General features: G+C 60.8%; 7 protein-coding genes across 7 annotated transcripts; 6 read left to right on the forward strand and 1 right to left on the reverse strand.

Moving 5' to 3' along the window:
• Positions 1-556: 556 nt before the first annotated feature.
• Positions 557-1524, forward strand: DCS_01985 (formyltetrahydrofolate deformylase; the record flags this gene model as incomplete). The annotated part of the gene is made up of 2 exons (XM_040799316.1): positions 557-910; positions 985-1524. 2 exons carry the CDS (start codon positions 557-559, stop codon positions 1522-1524), a joined length of 894 nt encoding a protein of 297 aa, XP_040660199.1.
• Positions 1525-2068: 544 nt separating this feature from the next.
• On the reverse strand, positions 2069-5059 carry DCS_01986 (uncharacterized protein; the record flags this gene model as incomplete). Its single annotated transcript, XM_040799317.1, has 1 exon — positions 2069-5059. One exon carries the CDS (start codon positions 5057-5059, stop codon positions 2069-2071), a length of 2991 nt encoding a protein of 996 aa, XP_040660200.1.
• Positions 5060-8789: 3730 nt separating this feature from the next.
• On the forward strand, positions 8790-10001 carry DCS_01987 (uncharacterized protein; the record flags this gene model as incomplete). Its single annotated transcript, XM_040799318.1, has 1 exon — positions 8790-10001. One exon carries the CDS (start codon positions 8790-8792, stop codon positions 9999-10001), a length of 1212 nt encoding a protein of 403 aa, XP_040660201.1.
• A 1027-nt stretch (positions 10002-11028) lies between these two features.
• DCS_01988 (uncharacterized protein) lies at positions 11029-12144 on the forward strand (the record flags this gene model as incomplete). The annotated part of the gene is made up of 1 exon (XM_040799319.1): positions 11029-12144. The coding sequence occupies one exon, from the start codon at positions 11029-11031 to the stop codon at positions 12142-12144; it is 1116 nt and encodes a 371-aa protein (XP_040660202.1).
• A 1546-nt stretch (positions 12145-13690) lies between these two features.
• On the forward strand, positions 13691-17303 carry DCS_01989 (ribosomal protein L19; the record flags this gene model as incomplete). The annotated part of the gene is made up of 4 exons (XM_040799320.1): positions 13691-13752; positions 13806-14097; positions 14163-15987; positions 16078-17303. 4 exons carry the CDS (start codon positions 13691-13693, stop codon positions 17301-17303), a joined length of 3405 nt encoding a protein of 1134 aa, XP_040660203.1.
• A 657-nt stretch (positions 17304-17960) lies between these two features.
• Positions 17961-18883, forward strand: DCS_01990 (Thymidylate kinase; the record flags this gene model as incomplete). The annotated part of the gene is made up of 2 exons (XM_040799321.1): positions 17961-18331; positions 18388-18883. The coding sequence occupies 2 exons, from the start codon at positions 17961-17963 to the stop codon at positions 18881-18883; spliced, it is 867 nt and encodes a 288-aa protein (XP_040660204.1).
• Positions 18884-20218: 1335 nt separating this feature from the next.
• DCS_01991 (short-chain dehydrogenase/reductase 2) lies at positions 20219-21292 on the forward strand (the record flags this gene model as incomplete). The annotated part of the gene is made up of 1 exon (XM_040799322.1): positions 20219-21292. The coding sequence occupies one exon, from the start codon at positions 20219-20221 to the stop codon at positions 21290-21292; it is 1074 nt and encodes a 357-aa protein (XP_040660205.1).
• Positions 21293-22601: the final 1309 nt, after the last annotated feature.

Consider the following 22601-nt stretch of genomic DNA (forward strand, 5'->3'; position numbering starts at 1 on the left):
TCATGTCCTTCTGAGCAACAAACGGAACGATTCTGCCGACGACACAAGATGCCGAACGGGGCATGGGGGGTTCCAGCTCAGCCGTGACGGGAGGATGCCGAAGAACCTTCCCAAGAAGGAAAGCTGCCGCCGCCGCCGCCGGTGCCGCCGTCGCCGCGGCGCCCCACAAGGACGGGATTGAGATCCGAATCGGCGCCGAACAGGTACATGTTCGCTGCAAATACAAGAATGTTTGCGCCTGGATCCATACTCATCCGTGCCTCTTCCGGCATGCCAGGCGCATGCCAGGCGCATGCCAGGCGCCATACCTCACGTCGCCTACCTTGCTGATTAATTACCGGCAGCACGCAGCGGACCGACTTAATGACTCGGCGCTGCGGCGGAATGCCGAGCCAAGTCCGGGCGAACCTCCCAGTGCGAAACGTTGGTGTGGGCCTCGCCGGATTCGGGGCCCGTCTCCACTGAAAGATTTGGACTTCGCTCCTCCATCATCACCCGACGACGGCAACGCAACAAGAGGTCGTGCAAAGGATCGAGCGCTGAAGAATCCATCAGAATGGCCATGACCGACGACCACATCCTCACGCTTACGTGCCCGGACAAGCCTGGCATCGTCCACGCCGTCACCGCCGTCTTCGCCCGGCACGGTCACAACATCCTCGACCTGCAGCAGTTCAGCGACCCCGTCTCGAATCGCTTCTTCATGCGCGTCCACTTTGGCCCGGCGCCCGACAAGAGCACGACGGAGCATCTGACGACGCCCTTTGGCGAGCTCGCCGCCGAGTATGGCATGACCTACGACGTGCGGCCGACGGCGCGGAAGATGAGGGTCCTCATCATGGTCTCCAAGATCGGACACTGCCTGAACGACCTGCTGTTCCGAATGAAGGCTGGCCAGCTGCGCATCGAGGTACGTTTGTCGACGTGGCATCCCTGCATATCGCATGAGCGGCATTTACCGTGTCCCATGACGACGCGCCAAAGTCGACGTCCGAGTCGCTCACGCTCGCGCCACAGGTCCCCGTCATCGTCTCCAACCATGCCGACTACGAACCCCTCGCCCGCAGCTACGGTATCGAGTTTCACCACCTCCCCGTCACGAAGGAGACCAAGACGGAGCAGGAGTCGCGCATCCTCGAGCTCGCCCAGCAGCACGGCGTCGAGCTCATCGTCCTCGCCCGCTACATGCAGGTCCTATCCCCGACCCTCTGCTCCGCCATGTCCGGTCGCATCATCAACATCCACCACAGCTTCCTGCCCTCCTTCAAGGGAGCGAAGCCCTACCACCAGGCCTACGACCGCGGCGTCAAGATTACCGGCGCCACCGCTCACTTTGTCACGGCCGACCTGGACGAGGGGCCCATCATCGAGCAGCGTGTGGCCCGTGTCGATCACAGCATGGACCCCAAGGAGCTGACCGAGGAGGGCTCCATTATTGAGAGCCAGGTGCTCGCCACCGCCGTGCGCTGGTACGCCGAAAAAAGGGTCTTCCTGAACGGCGTCAAGACGGTCGTCTTTGCCTAAGCCCCGAGATGGTTTGAAAAGAATGAAAAGAATGACTGACGGACCAATTCACTTGCTCCGTGCACCGAATGAACCGCTGTGTGCATGAATGCAACCGTCAAAGCGAGATGATTCTGCCGAGGGCATCCTTCAGGACCGATGCCATCAACGCCATGCCCTGCACAACTAGACGAGTGGCGCACGAAGCAAACAGGCCCATCCTGTCATCATCATCGAATGTCACGCATGACATTCATTTATATTTTGGTGAGAAAGTGATGGCGACGGCCAGTCATGGCTCAATGAGTCAGTCTGTTCTTTTCATTAGGTCCAAGTCCACATCCCTCGGCCCCGTATTCAAGTCCACATCCCTCGGCATCCATACATGAGCCAAGGCCGCTGGCTGTGGTAATATAAAAGACTGAATATACAAGTACCCGTACAGACACCGTTCTAGTAGTCTTTGTATTGTGCATGGCATGCTGCGACGTTGGCAACACTGCCCACCCCATCACGCGCAGCTTGCAGCACCCGACCAGAGCGAACGGGACCGTGCTATGCTTCTTCATGCTTCTTCCCTGTCCCATTGATGGATGACGTGGCACTCACCCAGCACCGCCTTGAGCTGCAGCACGAGGTCGTCAATCGTCGACAGAAACTTGAGATAGGCCGAGGCGGCGACGCAGTACCGGCGATAGTTCTCGTCCCGCACCAGCGACCGGCTCAGCATGGCGCCGCGATGCTGCTGGTGCCACGAGTCGTAGAACCGACGCACGAGCGGCGTCGGCAGCCGCTCCGGCAGAGGCGATGCCGTCCTCAGCGCCTGCTCGATGAGGCCGAGCACGGCCATGACGTCGCCGATGACGCCGTCGTCGAGGATGCCCACCCTCTCGACGAGCCGGTCCTGCAGGTCCCTGGGCAGCGACGTCGCGAGGTCGAGCAGGCGGCCGAGGGATTGGTTCATGTGCTGGCACTGCTCCTGCGTCTCCCGCAGCACCTTTTGGTCAAAGGGTCCGAAGCTGAGCTCGAAGCGGAGCAGCGCGATGGTCTCATCGAGCGAGAGCAGCGTCTCCGCCACCTGAAGCGAGAGCTGCTCGGCCGCGGCGCCCAGGGGGCTCGCCCGGTCGGCGTGGCCCCAGTGCGACAGCAGCAGGGCGTAGTGGTCCGACAGCGTCCGCACCGTTCTCGCCAGCGTCCGGCGGACGTGCTTCGTCGCCGAGGGGGGCTTCGGGAACAGCTGGACGACGGCGGCGGCGACGAAGCCCAGCAGGACGGTCACGACGCGCTTCCAGAAGGCCTCGTAGCCGAGGCCGGGCAGCCCGTCCTGCCGGATGTGGTTCTGGTCCCAGCTGAAGCCGACGACGAGGGCAAAGGTCGCGCCCGTCATGGCGCTCGCCTGCATGTAGGCCGGCGGCAGGAAGATGCGCCACCACATGAGGATGACAGTCACGACGGCGGTGCTGGCGCCCATGCCGTACGGGTTCCCGATGCCGGAGCCGGATCCGACGTACCAGGCGACCATGCCCATGACGCCGCCGAGGACGGTGCCGAGGCCGCGCGAGACAAGGGAAAAGGTGAAGTCGGCCATGTAGACGAGCAGGCAGGTCTGGGCCGTGATGACGCCCCAGATGCCCTTTTCGCGGTAGAAGAAGCCGGCCGAGTGGGGGATGACGGCGGGGATGGCGGTGACGACCGTCACCACCACCATGCGGAGGGCGTACAGGCCGGCCGGGTTGAAGAGCCAGCGAAAGGTGCCGACCAAGGCGCGGCTGAGCCAACTCGCGTGCCGGGGAGGACGCACGCGGCCCCGGCTGAGGCGCAGACGGCGATGGAGCTCCTCGGCCTGCTCCTCGAGCGACTCGTCGTCCGCGAGGGCGTCGGGGTCCTTGACGTCATCCGTCGACGAGATGGGCACGGTGAGATGCCCGTCGAACAGCCAAGAGACGGCGTACTGCAGCCGGGAAGGGAGCCAGAGGCGATGCGTCGTGCGCGCCCGGACGAGGCGCAGTATCTGCTCCAGGAGCCTCTCGGCGGCGAGGGCGGCACCCAGGATGCGCTCCTCGACGACCATGGAGATGACGATGCCGTGCAGCGAGAGTGGCCCGTCCAGCTTTTCGGGGTGCTTCAGCTGGCCGTCGTCGTCGAAGAGGTCGGCGTGACTGTCGAGGACGGCCTCGGTGGCGTCGGCGACGCACGTCACCCGCGCGGCGCGTAGGGTGGCCAGCAGGTCCTCGAGCTCGTCGGCGAGCTCGTCAAACTCGCGCTGCGACGGGCGACGGATCCAGCGGCGCGTATTGACGGTGTTGATGCACCTCGCGGCGAGCTCGTTGGACCGCGAGCAGGCTTGGAGGATGTCGCCGGTAGTGTCCCTGAGGGCCTCGAGGGCACGATCGCGCATCGCGCCGTGCTCGGGACTCTTGAGGGCGTTCCAGAGGTCCGACGTTTCGACCAACTGACGTTGGCCGGCGGCGCGGATGTCGACTTCGGCACCTGCATCTCGAGGCGCCTCCCACAGCGCCAGCTTCTCCCCCTTTTCGGCCGCCTTGACGCTCGCGGCTTGCAGGTCGAGCAGCGACAAGCTCGCGAGCATGGCCTCTCGGATGGGCGGCTGCAGAGACTTGACGTCGTCGGCGTTCCACCGACCGCGCGAGAAGTCGAGGGGCAGGAAGGCGAGTATGGGCTCAATGGCCTTGGAGACGCCGATCATGCGACTCTTGGCGGCCTTCAGATCGGCGAGGCGGAGCGGCTCCTTGTCGAGGCCGGCACGGGTGAGGTCGAGAGCGGCGTCGCCGAGGCGGAGGAGCTGCTCCATCTGGCCGAGGACGACGTACGAGGACGACTGCGGGAAGAAGAGGACGCAGCAGGCGATGCCGAGGCCGACGCCGACGGCCGCCGGCTTGACGAGCACGACGGGCAGCCTCGGGGTGAAGGTGGGCAGGACGGGGCCGTAGAGGAGGAAGAGGTCGATGGCGATGGTGCCGAAGAGCTGCAGCAGGACGAGCTTGGCGTTGGCGCAGCGCAGCCGGGCGAGGGCGTAGATGAAGAGGCAGCACATGACGAAGTAGACGGCGGTGACGCGGGCGTCGAGCATGAAGCCGTCGTCGGTGAGGAGGACGGCCTCCCAGGCGACGGCCTGACCCGTCTGGTTGGCCCGCAGGACGGCCTGCTGCTGGAGGGCGTGGAAGGCGGCGGCCGTCTCGGCATCGGGCCGGGCGGCGAGGGCGGCCTTCATGGCCAGCAGGCCCCAGGCCCAGGCGAGACACATGCCGAGCATGAGGGAGAAGGCGGCGAGGAGGTAGACGAAGAGGATCGTCGCGGGCGGGACGATGAAGAGGAGCAGCGAGGCGAAGAAGGTGGCGACGCCGAGGGCATCGAAGGCCGGGCCGACGAAGACGAGCATCATGGCGACCCAGGCGGCGGTCCAGCAACGCAGCAGCATCTTGAGGTCGCGGGCGTTGAAGTGGTCGAGCCACGGCGGCAGCTTCCACGGGTGCCGCCGCGGGTGAGGAGGCGGCGAAGGCGTCGACGCCGCGTCGGGGCCAGGCGTCGGCGGCATGGTTGCGTCGCGGCACCGCTGTCGAGGGTCGAGGGCTGAACGGGCGAAGGAGCAAAAGCTTGACGACGAGGGTCAAGAGGCTGCGGCGGCGGCCACGGGCACGAGGCTCGACGCCTGACGAGGCTCCAACTCGGGTTTTAATAGCGGGGACGCCCGTTTGTTTGTCCGTTCCGGCGGCGTCGAGCGCTGAAGCGACGGATCGGCGGCCCTCTGCTCGACGCAGGAGGGCCTACGGCGAAGGGAATCGAAGGACAAGGACGGGCATCGCGGGAGAGAGGTTCCGTCGCGCACGCACGGGCACGAGGACGAGCCGACATGCCGTCGTCGGGGGCGCAGGCAGAGCCAGGGCGGCGATGGTCGGGAGGAAGCCAAGGCAGGGCAGCGATGATCGGGAGAAAGGCATGGCAGTGTAGGGAGGATTGCGTGTGCGGAGTGCTTGGGCGGAGTAATTACATGTACTTACAGTACTTGTGCGGAATACTTGCACTGTACGGAGTGCTGTAACAGATTGTCAGCACTAGGTAGGCAAGTCCTTGCTTAGGGGGATGCAAGTACCGACAAAGCACTCTGTACTTGTAGAGTGTACAGTAAGTACTCACAGTAAGTACGTGTGCGGAATACTTGTACTGTACCGCAATAGTGTCAGTACTAGGTAGGCAAGTACTTGTTTACGGGATGCAAGTACTGACAAAGCACTCTGTACATGCAGAATACAAGTGGCAATAGCAGCAACAAGCACGGAGTACTCTGTATCATTCACAATCACTGTGCTTGGCCCAGACGGTGCGTAGAGTCAGTGCAGTAATACCGACGGCAGCAACAAGTACGGGGGACTCTGCATTATTCACAAGCACTGTGCAGTAATACAAATAGCAGCAACAAGTACAGAGTACTCTGTATCATTCGCAAGCACCGTGCTTGGCCCGGCCGGTACGTAAAGCAAGTGCAGTAATACCAAGTACTGTAGTTGCAGGTATATGTACTGTACATGCGTGTACGGAGTTCAGTGTACTTGCCCACCAAGGCGCAAAGAGTACTACTTGTACAGCAGGCAAGCACTGAAAGCATCATCAGTCAGTGTACAGGTGGTGATTGGGTTGCGCACAAGTACAGTACACCAACGGCACAGTACGGAGTAGAGGTAACGGCATGGGTGGCAGTGGAGCGCTGGCCGGTACTTGTGCAGAGGCCTGGCGGTACTTGACCAGCTGGTACCTGTGCAGAGCCATGACGGTACTTGACCGGCTGGTACCTGTGCAGATGCATGACGGTACTTGACCGGCCGGTACTTGTACGGAGGCATGACGGTACTTGACTGGCCGGTACTTGTACTGAGGCATGACCGTACTTGACCGGTACTGAGCCACGGCACTCGGCACAGAGTGCACTGCAAGCAAGTACAAGTACATCCGGCACTACTGTAATACTTACTACAGTACATACTAGGTGCCTATTTATACAAGCACAAGCACAAGCACAGTATTTGTTCGCATTCACGGCACCACCAATTAATGCCTGCACACAAAGGACGTGTTCAGTGCTGTACTTAAAGCTCGGTACTCCGCACCACTATGTGTACGTACAATTACACCTAGACGCTACCATGGTGCCTGTACGTTGTGCTGCAATTACCGGTATGCGCGCCGCATCGTTGCTCAAGGATCTACTTAAGTTGGCCTGCTTGTGCAGCACCTGCAAGTACTTTCTTGCACAGCCACACGCAAGTACACCTCCATGTACAAGGACCCATTTATTTGCTTCCAGTACAGTACCTCCTTGTACTTTAAGCTTGTCGCGCAGTACAGAGCACCAGGTACTAAAGTTGTACTGTGGTGGGCACTTGCTAGGTACTTACACCTAGTAGGCGACTGGTTCAGCCAAGCACAGTACTTGATCATTAATTACAGTGCTCTTACCAACTTGCATGCGCTACACTGGCGGCACATGTTCAGGGACACCTGCACCTACGTACATCCAGTAGAGGGGCTAGTGGGCATGCCCGGAAATAACCCCCCGACGCGTTTCGGTCCGTAGTTGCTTTTCTACGCAGATGGTGACCGTTGATCGACTTTTCCAGCACACGCTGCACCGCCGGTGTCGTGGATGCCCCGTGTAGCCAAGGCGCGACGTCGGCGCCGTGGTCGTGACCGTTTGTCGCCAGGGCCCTCCCACTGTCGAGCCCTCCGTAGCGCTCGAGGCCCCCCGTAGCGTTCGTGGCCTCCCCGTGGCTAGCGTTCGATGCCTCCCGTAGCGCTCGACCCCTGTAGCGCTCAATGCCCCCCGTAGCGTTTGTGGCCCCCCCCGCGGCCAGCGTTCGGGGCCCCCTGTAGCGTTCGTGGTCCCCCGTAGCTGGCGATCGTTGCCCCCTGTAGCGTCCCTTGTCCGTCCCCCACGGCGTTACTGCGACGGCACATGACGGTTCGCAGTCAGTGCGCCGTGAGCGGGAATGAAGGCGGGTCGACCTCATGACTCGAGCAACCTCCCCTCGTCACCATTCTCGCCACCATCCTCGTCACCATTCTCGCCACCATCCTCGTCACCATCCTCGTCACCATCCGCTCGCCCATCGTCCCCTCAGCCCGTGTATTTTTTTTTTTCATCAATCCGCAACATGGGATACGTCAGGGCAGCCGATGCGGAGCCATTTTCAAGTGCAAGCATCGCACCGCTCGCGACGGTGTGCTCACACTCCGTCATGGTCGTGGCACCTGGCGATGGGCATCCGGCGTGCGGAAGGCAACTGTCGCACGGCGCACGCCATCCACGGCCATGTATTGGGATTTGCGGAAGCACCGTGGGAAGAGAACACGAGGCGACGATACGTGGGTGCGTCGGTCCGTACCCGAATGTGTGTCGTGTGTGTCGTGTGCGTTGGGTGTGTTGGGTGTCACGCGTGTATCATGACTATCAGTCGTCTGCGGTCGGGGGCCACGGGACGATGCGGCGAGTTTGCGGAGCGGCGGCGACGAAGAATGACTGACCGTTCGGCAGGGTCAAGGTACGACAACTTTGCCTCTTGCCTTGATGCGAAAGTTGCCCGTGCTCGACAGTGATCGCCTCTCCTTGGACGGAAGACGGCGGCGAAACGACGCAGCTCGTGCCTCGGCCGGGAAAGGCAGTTCCGAAAAGGGGCCATGGAAAGGCACGCAGAGAATGTGGCACTGCATGCGAAATGAGGGTGCGATGAAGAGCGTCGCATGAAGATGATGATGGCACGCCGCATGACGAAAACTCGCTTCAGCTGGCCAGATGGACGGAACAAAGTCCGGGCGACGGTTGCATAAGATGCATGACGTGCTGTGTCCGGTATGGCTGCCGGTGCCGTGCTTCAGCATCGAGGCTTGGCCGGCAGAAATGAATCAAAGGGACCGAGGCCGTCGTTAGCGTTGAGGAAGCCCTTCCGGCTCATCTCCACGCCCGTCGCCGAGGACGCCGGCTCGACACTAACGGCCGCCGGCGAATGGCCACGGGCGACGTCGTTAGTCATGCGTCGATTGTCCCCCCCGACGGCCAAGGCGCGATGGCCCAGGGCGACGCCCTGGAGATATAAAGTCACGAGGGCGTCCGGGCCCGGGTCGTCCTCGCGAGTCTCCGGCATCCGACTCGACACCGACTCGACAAAAGGGACGCTTCGGGCTCTCGTGAGAACCAGGGCGGCATCCGACCAAAGATTCCCGCCCGAACGATAGCCTCACCAGCATCCGCGTCGACGGCACGAGGTTGCACACCGATGAGGGCCGGCGCGCTTCTTCTCGTCGCCTCCGCCGCGGGGGGGGGGGTGCACGCCAAAGGCGGCCGTTATTTTCGGGGCATCCAGGATGCCGTGCAGAACGAGCTTCGGATATTCCAAGACAAGAACGGACTCGGCTTAGACGCCATCTTCCTCTCCGAGGAAAACATCCCGAGCCAGGATGTTGAGATAACAAGCGAGCCCACGTGCTGGAGGCATTGGTCCATCTTCTCGTGCACGTACACGTCCTTTCTCAACCGTACGCAGCTCACGAACCTCACGAGCGCAACCTACGGCGCGATACGGCACGAGGATCAAGCCTTTTCGGTGTACGAACAGCCCAACAATTCCAGCGGTCCGAGGATGCCGGCCAGGATCGTGTCCAAGCAGTCGACGGCGGTCATGAGGTCGGTGACCAAGGGTTGGAAGGTTGGCCTGAAGCTGTCGCAGAACCACAAGATCATGGGGCCGAGCGCCGTCCTGACCGGCGAGGGCACCTACGAATACAGCAAGCAGTCGACGCAGCAGAGGACGGTGACGAGGGAGGTCTCCGTCGAGCACACTTGCCCGGAGGGTTTCCACTGCACCATCGAGACCCTGACATTCTACGCAATGATATCGGGCACCTGCCGCGTCCACCCAACCATGAAATGCATGAGCAAGGGGGGCGACGAGCGGGACGCATGCCTCGGCTTCCGAAAGGTAAGCAAGCTCAGCATGGATTGCGACGGCGATCTTGCCGCCATGGAGATGCAGTGGGGAACCAGGGAAACCGGCGAGGCCGTTTGGGATGAAAATGGAAATCTCATCCAGGTGTTTGAGTGGGACGACTGCAACGAGTGCGAGCAGACTTTGGACTTTTCCAGGACTCATTGCGGCGGCAGGGATCGCTACGTCGAGTTGCCGTGCACCATCACGATGCCGGTGCTCAAGGACAACGCGATGCCGCACACCCACATCATCTTCACTCGCACTCCCATCGAGAGGTTGGACAAGAGTCGGGACAAGAATAGAGTCAAGGGCAAGGGCAAGGGCAAGAGCAAGGACAAGGACAAGGACGGCGACAGTGACAAGTACAGGCGAGAGATTGATGAGTCGAAACAGGCCCGAGGGTCCAAAAAGGCCCGAAAGTCCAAGCAAGTATTTGTCGAGGCCATTCGGAGGGATGGAGACGACGACGAACACGTAGCCGAACACGTAGCCGAGCGTTAGTCCGTCCATCTGGTCGTGTTCGAGGCGTCGACCGTCATGGAGCAGACGATGATGAATGACAAGAGGTCCGATGAGACGCATGTCTGTATCACTCCATCGACCCCCTTTTTGGCCGCCAAATGCCATCGACTGGAGCACCAGCCGGTGCCCAGTGTTGAATGACCGTGCCCAAGGGTTGAGCTACCGTGACGTCAAGTTGAATGCATATGACCAAAATGCTGCATCCACAAAGCCATGCGTTGCATTCATCGAGAGAATCGGAGACGGACGTCAGATTCTGAACCTTTACCGCAGGGGTTGACCGCCACACCATAGTTGACTCCTTTGAAAAAACCAACCACCAGAGGTCCTCCTTCATGCCTTCGGTCCACATCATCGCCTCGCTGGCCTCTTGGCAACAATACGAATGAGTGTTGGCCGTCTGTTCTGGCTCGGGCTCGTGCGTGTTGACTGAGCGTGAGGCAGCGGACAAGGCGAGTGACAGCTTGGGCGAGTGGCAGCCGTTGCCACACACAGGCGACGGTGGTCTCATGGATATATAGTACGGAGCGTTATAGTATTTCTAGCTCCCGAACCGGGAGCAGACGGACATAAACAGCGTGTAACGAATTGGAATAAGTTGAATTCGCATCGACATAGTCCCGTCCTTGCATTGTAGTTTGAAAAAAACGACGACACCACAAGCCAGGTTTCTGCCTGGCCGGTTTCAGGTACACTGGACTAGTGATGAATAAAGTCCAGCGGACTGGATATTAGCAAAAGTCGAGAAATTGCAAGCGTCCCGAGGATTGAGTTTCGGCCAAGGCTGCACTAAATTCGTAACGAGGCGTAGCCAGCCAGCCGCCTATGCTGGCAGAGGATTCATGGGACCGGTTCAACCAATGCAATCCGTTTCTCCTCCGAATTTAGAAGAGGACGTTGCGACGTTTGAACCTGTAGCATGGCAGATAAGAGTTGCTGAGGACCCCGGCGTGGAAATACAGGGCAAGTCCGACGTATAATCCAGCAAAGTGCGACCGATACACCGATGAGGATCATCCAGACGCTTATTCTAGTCACCTCTGCGGTGCGAGTTTCCTGCCTCGGTGGTCGATATTATCGAGCCATCCAGGACGCCGTCGATGAGGAGCTTCTTGCCTTCACGGAGATGAGCAATCTCGGAGCAGACCCGTTGCATCTCTCCGAGACCAGTCTACCATTTCAGGATGAGCTCATAATAACCGAGTCCACCTGTTGGCACCGACGGTCGTTGTTCACCTGCACCGAAACAACCTTTTTCAATCGTACCCAGCTGGTTCATATTTCGGGCACGACCTTCCACGCCATTCGCCATCAAGATCAAGGATTTTCGGCTCACTACGAACCTAGCAACGTGCATAAAGTCCCTTCCAAAATTGTATCGAAACAGTCGACGGCGGTGATGAAATCGACAACGAGAGGTTGGAAGATTGGGCTCAAGATGTCGCACAATGCAAAGGTTGGTCAGAGCATTTCACTAACGGGAGAGGGCACGTATGAACTCCACGAGCAGTCGACTCAGCAGAAGACGGTGACGACCGAGGTCTCGGTCGAACACGCTTGCCCGGATGGTTACCGCTGCACCATCGAGACCCTATCGTTCTATGCGAGCGTACGAGGTACCTGCCGCGTTCAGCCAACCACACACTGCGCGGACAAGACGAGAGGCGAGCAGGACGCATGCCTCGGGTTTAATAAGATAAACAAAATAAACCTAGCATGCTACGACAGCAATCCTGCCGCCGACGAGCTGACGCATGGGGCAAGGTCAAACGAGCCGATTTTCGGTGCCGATGGAAAGCCTCTCCAGGTACCCGAATGGGATGACTGCAGCGATTGTGATCAGTTTCATTCCTTTGCGAGGAGGCATTGCCACGGAAGAGATCGCCACCCGGAAGAGCAATGCGAGATTTCCGTGCCGGTGGTGAAGGCGAACGGCATGCCGTACACGCACATCATCTTCACCCGCCTTCTCCTTGAAAAGTATGCGAAGAAGCATCAGGACAACGGCAAGGACAAGATGCATCAGGACAACGGCAAGGACAAGCGAGAGGTCAAAGAATGGGGGGAGCCTGGAAGGGATGACAAGATATTCGTCCAGGCTTTGCGGAGGGGTGACTTGTGAGCGGACCGCGGCAAGGTAGTGAAGGGGGGATGATTCCAGTCCACTTCGTAGTCCGGCAACAGGCCCGACGAGAAATCTTGATCAAGCGCCTCTCTGTTTAATATATTCCATACCCGTCGACCGCCGCTCCAATGTGTGACGATTTGCCTCCTGGCAGGCCCGGAGATCGAAGCTGCATGCTTGCTCGCGCGCAGTGCTCGTCCCGCGCTGCTTGCCATTCGAGGAAGGCATGCCGAGAGCTTTGGCTTTGATCCGACTCAAGGATTCCAGTAGCCATGGCTGAAGCGGGCCATGATGGGTTGAGCCATGATGGGTTGAGCTGCGGCGTGCGCGTGTTGGACGGCGTAGACGTGGTCGAGTTTGGCAGGCGGGGAGAAGCAAACAAGGGCGTTCAAGGCTGGGCTGTCAAGATGCAAACATATCGGACGGCATTGCGTGGACAGGTCGGACGACGGAGTGTGAACGTTGCATCTAAACACATTCGAGCATTAGCCATCATGCCACCCTGGCCGTGGCGATGCCTGACAAGACTGTCACGATATTGTCGCGGCAGACTGCCAGGGATTCGCTAGATCGGTCACGCAGATGTCAACTGTCGCCAGATGGGCCACGATCGACCTCTGGGCGTTGGTCCTCCTTTGCTGTTCTGTCAGGTACAGCTGGGTGGCAAAAGAAATGATTGAATTTGATGAATCTTCCACCTAAATTTATTCGACCATTAGCCATCATGCCACCGTGGCCGTCCCGATACCTGGCAAGACTGTCTCGATATTGTCGTGCCAGGCTGCCAGGGATTCGCTCGATCGGGCACGCAAATATCGTCAACCGTCGCCAGATGGGTCACGTTCGACCTCTTGGCGTTGCTCCTCCTCAGCTGTTCCGTCAGGTACAGCTGGGTGGTTAGGTACAGCTGGGTGGTTAGGTACAACTGGCTGGCAAAAGAAACGATTGAATTTGATGAATCTTCCACCTAAATATATTCGATCATTAGCCATCATGCTACCGTGGCCGTCCCGATACTTGACAAGACTGTCACGGTTTTGCCGCGCAAGGCTGCCAGGAATTCGCTCGATCGGTGACGCAGACGTCGTCAACTGTCGTCAACTGTCGTCAGATGGGTCAACGATCGGTCTCTTGGCGTTGTTCTTCCTTTGCTGTTCCGTCAGGTACAATGGGGTGGCAAAAATGTCGATTCGATTTAATTGTAGCAGTAGCACCACCAGAGTTGAATCGTCGCTTTTGTCCATAACTGTATCCGTGGTATTAGTATAGGTACGGGGTGCAGAGACCAAAAATACAGTGCGTGTGCCATGCACGCGTACTGTTCACTCGAGAAAGTAAAGCACGGAGGACGAGGTACTTGTACATGTCTCTTGCCTTCGCTTAATACGGAGTACTTACTCTAATACTTTCCAACATGTGCTTGTACTAACTCGTACATGTACAAGTACAGTACGGAGTAGTTGTACGTGTTCTCTGCTCTAGGTAGTCGTAGTTGTACAAGTAGCGAATGTAACTGGGGTACTCGTACGTTGGGGTGGCAAAAATGCTGATTCAATTTGCAAGAGTACCGCCACCAAAACGGAACCGTCCTTTTGTCAAGTGTCTGTACGTGTACGAGGAGACACACTGTGCAGCTCTACCCGTCTACTGCCCTGTAGTGTGGACTGGTACCCGTGGAACGGTAGAGTGCAGCGCATTGAGCTGCTAATCCGATCGGATCGGCAAGCTCTAGCACCTCTGCCACCCCACCACCCACTGAGATCCCCCTGGGGAATTGCATCGCCCAATCCCATCACCCAATCCCACCACCCACCCAGTGCCCTCCACCCCCCCCATGTGCATCGCCCCCCCCTCCATCCATCACGTCCACAATTTCTTGTCCATCGTCGTCGAAGCACCTCCCAAGGGCCAGGCCGGGTGATGGGTCTTTCCTCTCGCAGCAATCCTTTCGTATGATGCTCAACCGATCGAAACCCGTCTCCATCGTCGTGCTCCATGCTGACCGTCCTCGCTAGCTGCCCCATCATGAGACGACGGCCGCTCCGGCTGCCGACCAGACAAGCTCGCGAGCTTCGAGCCCCGGTCGATCCGACGGTGCCGCTCACGGCCCTCGTCCCCCGAAAGGCGATCCCATGGCCTTGCACGCTCTCGAGGTCATCGACCGCAAGGTCCGATGCTTGACCGTCGCTTTCGCCTCCTGGCTCCGCTCTCCTCAGGGTCGCGGGGTCCTGAAATGCACCATTGCCTACACGCTGGCGAGTCTTGCCACCTTTGTCGGCCCTCTGTCCAACCTCCTCGGCAAGCCCGACGGCAAGCATGTCGTGGCGACCATCACCGTCTACTTCCACGCCTCGCGGTCCGCGGGCTCCATGATCGAAGCCGTCTTCATCGCCATCGTCGCCGTCGCCTACGCCGAGGCGGTCTCGATACTCTCCATGGCCACCTCGGTCCTCGTCGGCTCCGGCATGGGCCTTGTCACCCTTGCCCACGTGCTCGTCGTCGTCGTCTTCATCGGCGGCGCCTTCGGCTTCATGGGCTGGGTCAAGCAGCGAATGGGCAACCCGCTGGTCAATGTCGGCAGCACGCTGGCGTCGCTTGCCATCATCAGCGTCGTGACCAAGGAGAACGCCGTCGTGTCCAACGTCTTTTCGAACCAAAAGATTGCCCAGGTCTTCAAGATGCTCGTCATGGGAATCACCTGCGCCGCCGCCGTCAACTTGCTCCTGTGGCGGGTGTCGGCCCGCTCGCTTCTGCGGCGATCCATGTCGAGCGCCTCGGCCGAGCTCGGCCGGATGCTGTCGGCCATCACGAGCAGCTTCCTCGACGGCACCGAGGACAAGGAAGACCTCGTCGCGTTCACGGCCGCCTCGGATGCCTACTCCAAGGCGTACCCGCAGACGATGACGAACTTGCGAGAGGCCAAGTTTGAGAATTACCTGCTCGGCCGCGAGAAGCTGTACGTGCTCGAGAGGGCGGCCGCCATGGCCATCGGCACCGTCGCCCAATCGGTCGGTGGCCTGCGGAGCGCGGCGAACGGCCACCTCGAACTCCTTCGATCGACGCGGGCTCGATCGGCCGCGAGCCTGCGCTCGTCCGTGTCCACGACGGCCCCGCTCCTCGGCAGCCGTGCGTCGAGCCTCGTCCCCTTCACGCCCGACAGCGACGTCTTTTCCGTGCCGTCGAAAGCCAAAGGCAAAGCCCCCCTGCATGCGCCGTCGGACACGTTCGATGTCTTCGTCGCCATGACGAGGCCTCACATGGAGGCGCTCGCGAGCATCCTCTCCCAGATGCTCGGCCAGCCGCCCTTCGGCGACGGACCCACGTACGAGGTGCGCGTCAACGAGAGCTTTCGGCCGCAGCTGGCGGACGCGCTGTCCATGTTCAACGCGGCACGCGCCGAGGCCCTCGAGGAGCTGTATCAGCTCATCGAGTCGAGCCGATTCCGGTCCGACAAGACGCAGGCCGAGTTTGAGGAGATTGCCGCCGCCTGCGGACACTTTAGCTTCAGCTTGCAGAGCCTCGGCGAGGAGATGCAAAAGTACCTGGACATCCTGGACGACCTGAAGCACCGCAGCCTCCACCGGCAGCGGAGCTGGCGCTGGCTTCTGTGGTGGAGGAAGGGTGTCCCGGGCGTCACGTCGACGCTGCCGTACGAGACGGCCGAGACGGAGGGGCTGATCAGGCCGATCAAGAAATCCGGCGTTCCCAAGGGCATACCCGACTCCATGGTCGAGCTGCGAGACACCTTTAGCTGGAGGGCCGCGCCGAACGCGAGCCGCATGCTCGCCTTTGTTTCCCAGCGCGCGCTGAAGCTTCTGAGAAAGCTCGCAAGGGACGACAGTGAGTGAGCCGTCTTCCCATGCGCCCCTCTCCCTCCCCTCTCCCCTCTCCCCCCCGTCCGAAGTTGAGTGGCCGACTAACAGACGGCAGTCCGTTTCGGCCTCAAAGTCGGCGTCGGTGCCTCCCTCTGGGCATCTGTCGCCTTTTTCGAAAAGACGCGCGACTGGTACATGCACTACCGCGGCGAATGGGGCCTCCTGTCCTTCATGATCGTCTGCTCCATGACGGTCGGCGCCTCGAACACGACGGGATGGGCGCGCTTCGTCGGAACCTTTCTGGGCGCCTTCTTCTCCTATGCCAACTGGAACCTGAGCCGAGGCAACGCCGTGGCCCTCGCCGTCCTCGGCTTCCTCGTGAGCTTCTTCAACTTTTACCTCATCGTCGCCCGGGGCAAGGCGCCGCTGGGTCGCATGACGCTGCTCGCCTACAACGTCTCGACGCTCTACGCCTACAGCCTGAGCCAAAAGGTCGACGACGACGACGACGACGAGGGCGGCCGCATGCCCGACATGACGTCCATCATCAAGCACAGGGTCCTCTCCGTCCTCGCCGGCATCCTGTGGGGCCTCGTCGTCTGCCGCGTCATCTGGCCCATCTCGGCGCGCAAAAAGTTCAAGGAGGGCATTTCGATGCTGTACCTTCAGATGGGTCTCATCTGGAGGCGAGGCCCGCTGGCCATCCTCCTGCGCAGCGACTGCAGCCAGAGCTACCTCCGGTCCGGCGAGCAGGCGGCGATGCAGCGGTACGCCGACCGGCTCGAGGCGCTGCGGCACGCGGCGGCGTCCGAGTTTGAGCTGCGCGGCCCGTTCCCCTTCGAGACGTGCGGCCGCATCCTGCGCAGCACGAACCGAATCCTCGACGGCTTCTACGCCATGAGCCTCGTGACGCAGCTCAAGGGCAAGTTAACGCCGGGCGAGCGGGCGCTGCTGCAGTACACGGCCCCGGAGCGGGCGCTGCTGTGCGACCGCATGTGCCACGTCTTCCAGGTGCTCGCGAGCTCGACGCTGCTCGAGTACTCGCTGACGGACGCCGTGCCGTCGGTCATGGGCACGCGGGACCGGCTGCTGAGCAAGATATTCGAGTTTCGAAACGCCCAGCTCCCGGAAGGCTTCGGGCTCGACCGACGACGCAGCAGCGCCGACACCGTGGCCCAAGAAGGGGCGCCGACCGAGGTGGTCGTCGAGGAGCGGGACTACGCCCTCCTCTACGCCTACGCGCTCGTGACGGGCCAGGTGGCCGAGGAGCTCAAGGTGGCCGAGCGGGAGATCGAGGGTCTATTCGGCGGCTGGGACGAGGAGTCCTTGCTGTTGCAGTAGACGCCGGGGAGCACGCCCCGAGCAGGACTAGATAGACGTTATGATTACAGTACATGTAGACGAGCTGGCATCGTTGCGCTCCCTACGAAGTTTGATGGCAAACCATGACAAATTTAGACCGACTCGCATGAGCACATGATGCGACGTTATTTTTTCCCATGTCGTCAACGGCCGACGAGGCCAGCATTTGGGTCATGGGCTCATGAATCACGGAGAATGACAGGATGGCATGCGTTTATGATGATGACGACATAATAAGGGCTCCAGTATTAACGTATCGTAGCATTAACGTACCGTATAAGTGCATATTTCTGCTGTATGCATAAGTACTTGACCATACCGTAAGCGAGGAAGGTCACAACTGCTCGCGGGTCACAACCACTCGTACCGGCATAGCAGGCACAGTGCTGTACTGGGGTGTTATAATATCTGTACTACTTATGTGTATGTGCAGGTAAGTGTACATTGCGCACTAGCTGGCACATGGGGCAGGGTAGGCATGCAACTACAGTATGGACTCCTCTCGCTCGCCCAAACAATCCCAGTCCCGAGCCGTCCGAGCAAAGGCACGGCCAAGTCTCATGCCGTCCGGTCGACTGATCATTCTTCTCGCATCTCATCGAGCCGAGCCGGCGCAAAGAACACTGCCGTGACAGCATGGCGTCGAGCAGCGAAGCCGCCACGGCACCCGCCGCCTGCTCCTCCTCGGCGAGGCGAGGAACCTTTGTCGTGCTCGAGGGCCTCGACCGCAGCGGCAAGTCGACGCAGGTCAAGCTTCTCGAGGAGCGCTTCGTCTCCGAGGGCCGGCCGGTCAAGGTGATGCGGTTTCCCGGTCAGTCCCTTCCTCTCCGTTCCCGGGCTCGGCGGCGGTCGGCATCGCGGAGGGACCCTTGCTCACACGGACGGCCGCGCGCTGCAGACAGGACGACGCCGATCGGCCAGATGATCGACTCGTACCTCCGGAGCGCCGTCAAGATGGACGACCACGTCATCCACCTACTCTTCAGCGCCAACCGCTGGGAGGCAGCGTACGTCGGACCCCCACGGCCGCGTCCCGTGGCGACTACGCGACTGACGGAAGCAGGGCCGACATACACGCGCTCCTCGCCTCCGGCACCTCGGTCGTCTGCGACCGCTTCTACCACTCGGGCATCGTCTACTCGGCGGCGAAGCAGAATCCCTCGCTCTCGCTCTCGTGGGCGCGCGCCCCCGAGCAGGGCCTCCCGCGGCCCGACGCCGTGCTCTTCCTCGACCTCGACGAGCAGACGGCCAAGACCCGCGGCGGCTGGGGCGGCGAGGTGTACGAAAAGGCCGAGATGCAGAAGCGCGTCAAGGAGCTGTTCTGGGAGCTGAGCATGGGCGGCACCGACCGACACAGGGGGCCGCTGGCCCAGACGCTCGAGGACACGTCGGACCGCGGCACCAAGAGGCTGTGGAGGCAGGAGGAGGAGGACCTGATTGTCATCGACGCAGCCGCCGGCGTCGAGGACGTGGCGGCGCAGATTTGGGCTCACGTTCGGGCTCGAGTCAAGCAGGTGGACGATGGAGAGGTGGGACGAAGCGTCAGGATAGTGGAGTGACGAATGCAGCGGCAGCGCTCGATGCCTACCGGTGGCCATTTGTCCGAATGGCAGCCTACCTCCGAAGCGACGGCCATTGCCCGCAGGCGTCGGAATGACCTCCCGTACCCACGACTCCTTGGCCTCGACCGTCGAGGCTCTTGGTGAGATGGATGCGCGACATGCCGCTCGGCGACTCCACGGCCTCGACGGCTCACGGGCATCACCTGGTCCAAGAGGGACTTGGACGCAGAGAAAGCAGCGGTACGGAATGGACACGGAATGGACATGGAAAGGGCAGAGTCTGGCGAGAAGATGAAAATTCCGGCTGCGCAAGCAAGAGTCCCCGAGAATTGGCTGTTGTTGACCTCTTCGACCGAGGCAGAGGCAGATGAGGGCATTTGTTCCCGATGGTAATGGTGCCGAGCATGCCGGGATGCGAGGAAGAGAGCATCATGCTGCGGCAGGCAGAATGAAAGGTAGGATGAGTTAGGAGCAGGACGGCATGCACATGGCAGCTCTGGTGGATGGAATGAAGGGTTGATGGGTTGATGGACTGATGCTTCACGTCCCAATGTTTTCTCCCCGCTGCTGGCAGACTGACTTTGCCACTAGAAGGTTTCTCGGGACGGGCCTGATGGTTCCTCCGTAGGGCCGTAAGTACAGTAATGGAGCTTCCCCGCCACTGGCCCCTAGTGCTCCCCCTTGCAATGCCCCGAGCAAAGGCACTCTTAACGGTTCTCCGTACTCTGTACCTCCCACACGTGCACAGGTACTTGTGCTGTAATGTTCTGTGAGTTCATGTATAAGTACAGTGCTCCGTACAAGTGCACAAGGTACTTGTTGGCCGTTACGCCAGTACCACATTCCGACAGCGCAGGGAAGTGTACAGTAGTAGGTACGGAGCACTGTAGGTACTGCAGTTGCAGCGTCTGGGGGCGGGGTAGAGGGAGCCGTGGGGAGGGGTGGACCCCCGTAGCCCGCCGCAACTGGCCTAGCCGTCTGCCAGAGAGAGCCCCTATCGCCGCCAATATACTGTAGTACAGTATACCCAAGTACCCATCCGTGCCTGGTTCTTACAGTGCACAGGTGCCTGCGGTACCTATAAAAGGAGTGCAGACCTCGCTACTCCGTACTTATGGCGCCTACAGCAGGTGTGCACTCGAATTCTCTATATACTCACCAGCTCCCCGCTGCCATCGGCTCCTTCGTACGTGGCAAGAAACAAATCATACAACGTCCTTTTGCTCCTCTTCTCTGGTCGACGTCAAAACGGCGACCTCGACCTTGACACCACCCTTTCCTCCATCAACAAAGCCGTCGTCGAGCTCGCTGCCGATCCCGTTCGAGCCCGCCATGTCGATGCTTCTCAACGCCATGGACTCGCCCGCCGCCTGGGCCATCCACAAGCTCGCCGGCGCCGTCCTCTCGCCCGTCTTCTCCGGCTCCCTCCTGCTCGCCCTCGTCGTCGCCCCCGAGCCCGTCCGACTGGAGCTCCTGAGCCGGCTGCCCGTCTCCGAGCTCGGACCGGTCGTCAAGGCGCTCAAGGTGCTGCTGGCCCTGGCCGTCGTCCGCTCCCTCAACGCCGGCCTCAGCACCATGGCGGCCAACTCGTGGCGGGCAACCAAGGCCAAGGGCTGGCACTGGCCCGACGAGGTGGCCGTCGTCACCGGCGGCTGCAGCGGCATCGGCTACGGCATCGTCGAACGGCTCGCCCGCCGCGGCGTCAAGGTGGCCATCCTCGACATCCAAGACTTGCCCGAGGCCTTCGAGAAGGAAGCGGGCATCCGCTACTACCGGTGCGACATCACCTCGGCCGCGGCCGTCTCCGAGGCGGCAGCGGCCGTACGGGCCGAGCTCGGTGATGCGTCGATCCTCGTCAACAACGCGGGCATCGCCAACCCGATGTCCATCCTCGACGTCTCGCAGGACTTCCTCCGCAAGATCTTCGCCGTCAACTGCCTCTCGCACTGGACCCTCGTCCAGGAGTTCCTCCCGGCCATGATCAAGCGCAACAAGGGCCACGTCGTGACCGTCGCCAGCATCGCCTCCTTCGTCTCCATGGCGAGGGGCGCCGACTACTCGGCCACAAAGGCCGCCGCCCTCTCCTTCCACGAGTCGCTCGCGGCCGAGCTCGAGCACTTCTACCACGCCGACGGCGTCCTCACTTCGGTCGTCCATCCGAACTTCGTCCGGACGCCGCTCGTCAACGCCTACGCCGACGGGCTCGAGGAGAGCGGCGTGAGGCTGCTGACGCCCGAGTACGTCTCGGCCGTCATCGCCGGTCAAATCTTTGGCAGGAGGGGAGGGCAGCTGGTCCTCCCGGAGCACGCCTCGGGCATCGCCGCCCTGCGCGGGTGGCCAACCTGGCTGCAGGTCATCTTTCGAAACGCCGTCGCGAATCGGGCGTCGAAGCTGGTCGTGCCGTAGGCCTTGGTGGCAACGTAGCCGAGATGGGAGAAAATTGGAGAGGCTTGCGACGATGTTTGATGAATTCCCCCACGGCCACTCCGTTCCGGTCGCGGGCAGCAGGCACCAAGTATTGTCGGCGTAGGCACCGCGTCCTGCGAGCACTGGGTGCGCGCGGTGTTTGCTTGTCCCTGCAAGTCCCGGTGCCTGCGAGGTACGGTTGGGTGTCGAGATACGGTTGGGTGTCGAGAAGCCCGCCGGAACGCTGCGCACGTGACCGCGCGACGAGGCCAACTCACCGCCGCTGGAGCCTCGAGAGCACATGCACGTTCACCCACGCCGTGCCTCATCCTGCGGGGGACATGCATGCGATGATATGCAAGCCCATGCACCGCCCATTATATGCCCTTGCTTGTGCCGTTCATCTTCGGATCTCGCACCACCAGCGTGGCAAGAAATCAAGCCTCGTGCCGGCATCCGAGCCCCGGCAGTTTAGAGTTGATCAACCAACTGCATGCCATCCGGCCGTCTCCCAAGACCTCCCTCGTTCAGATTCCAGGGCAAGATTCCAGCCACGACGACGACCTTGCCAAGGTTGGGATGAAGCACCAGCCGCTGCTGAAGAGGCGTCGGCTTGCTGACGGGAGGAGCCAATGCGCAGGGGTCGGTAACATTCCTCCTCTCATGAGGCTAATCTGCCATCCCTAGACGTCAGCGGCAAGGGCCACACCTAGGGGCATGGACGCCTGAAGGTGGTACGCACGATGACGAGGTGTTTGCCTCGATAACAATGGATAGGCGATGATACCTCTCTCTGCTTTGGGCCGTCCTCGCGAGCCTGCAAAGTGCCGTTCCGAGCTACCTGTTAGGGTCCTTGCCGCCAACACGCCTTACGCCTTCGCAGGCAGCGGTCGAGCCTTGGTTTCCAACGCAGACCACGACACGATAAAAGTGCGACGACCCCCTTGTCGAGTTTCCTCGACGGCGCTTGCGTGCTGTGGCGTCACGTCTCGGTTTCTTCTTTACTTTCGTCCGTCATCCTTTGGCTCCTCCGGCTTGATGGACTCGGCCCTTGCCGGACCATGACCATGTCTCGACGCCAGCTTCTCCCTGCGTTGTTGCTGTCCCTCGGCAGCATCACCAGCGCCGCCTCGACGCTGGCCGTGGACCAGTATGGGTCGGTTGCGCTTGTGGAGCATCTGCCGATGGATCTCGTCTGCTGTGGCTCGACATGGTCCAGGACGACGATTGTGAGGTACACCTTCTTCGCTGTTCCCTCCGTCACCATCATCACCATGCTTCACCATGCATCATCATGCATCGCCGTGCA

Source organism: Drechmeria coniospora, chromosome 01 (assembly GCF_001625195.1).
Source record: "Drechmeria coniospora strain ARSEF 6962 chromosome 01, whole genome shotgun sequence".
NCBI classification, from domain to species: Eukaryota; Fungi; Ascomycota; class Sordariomycetes; order Hypocreales; family Ophiocordycipitaceae; genus Drechmeria; species Drechmeria coniospora.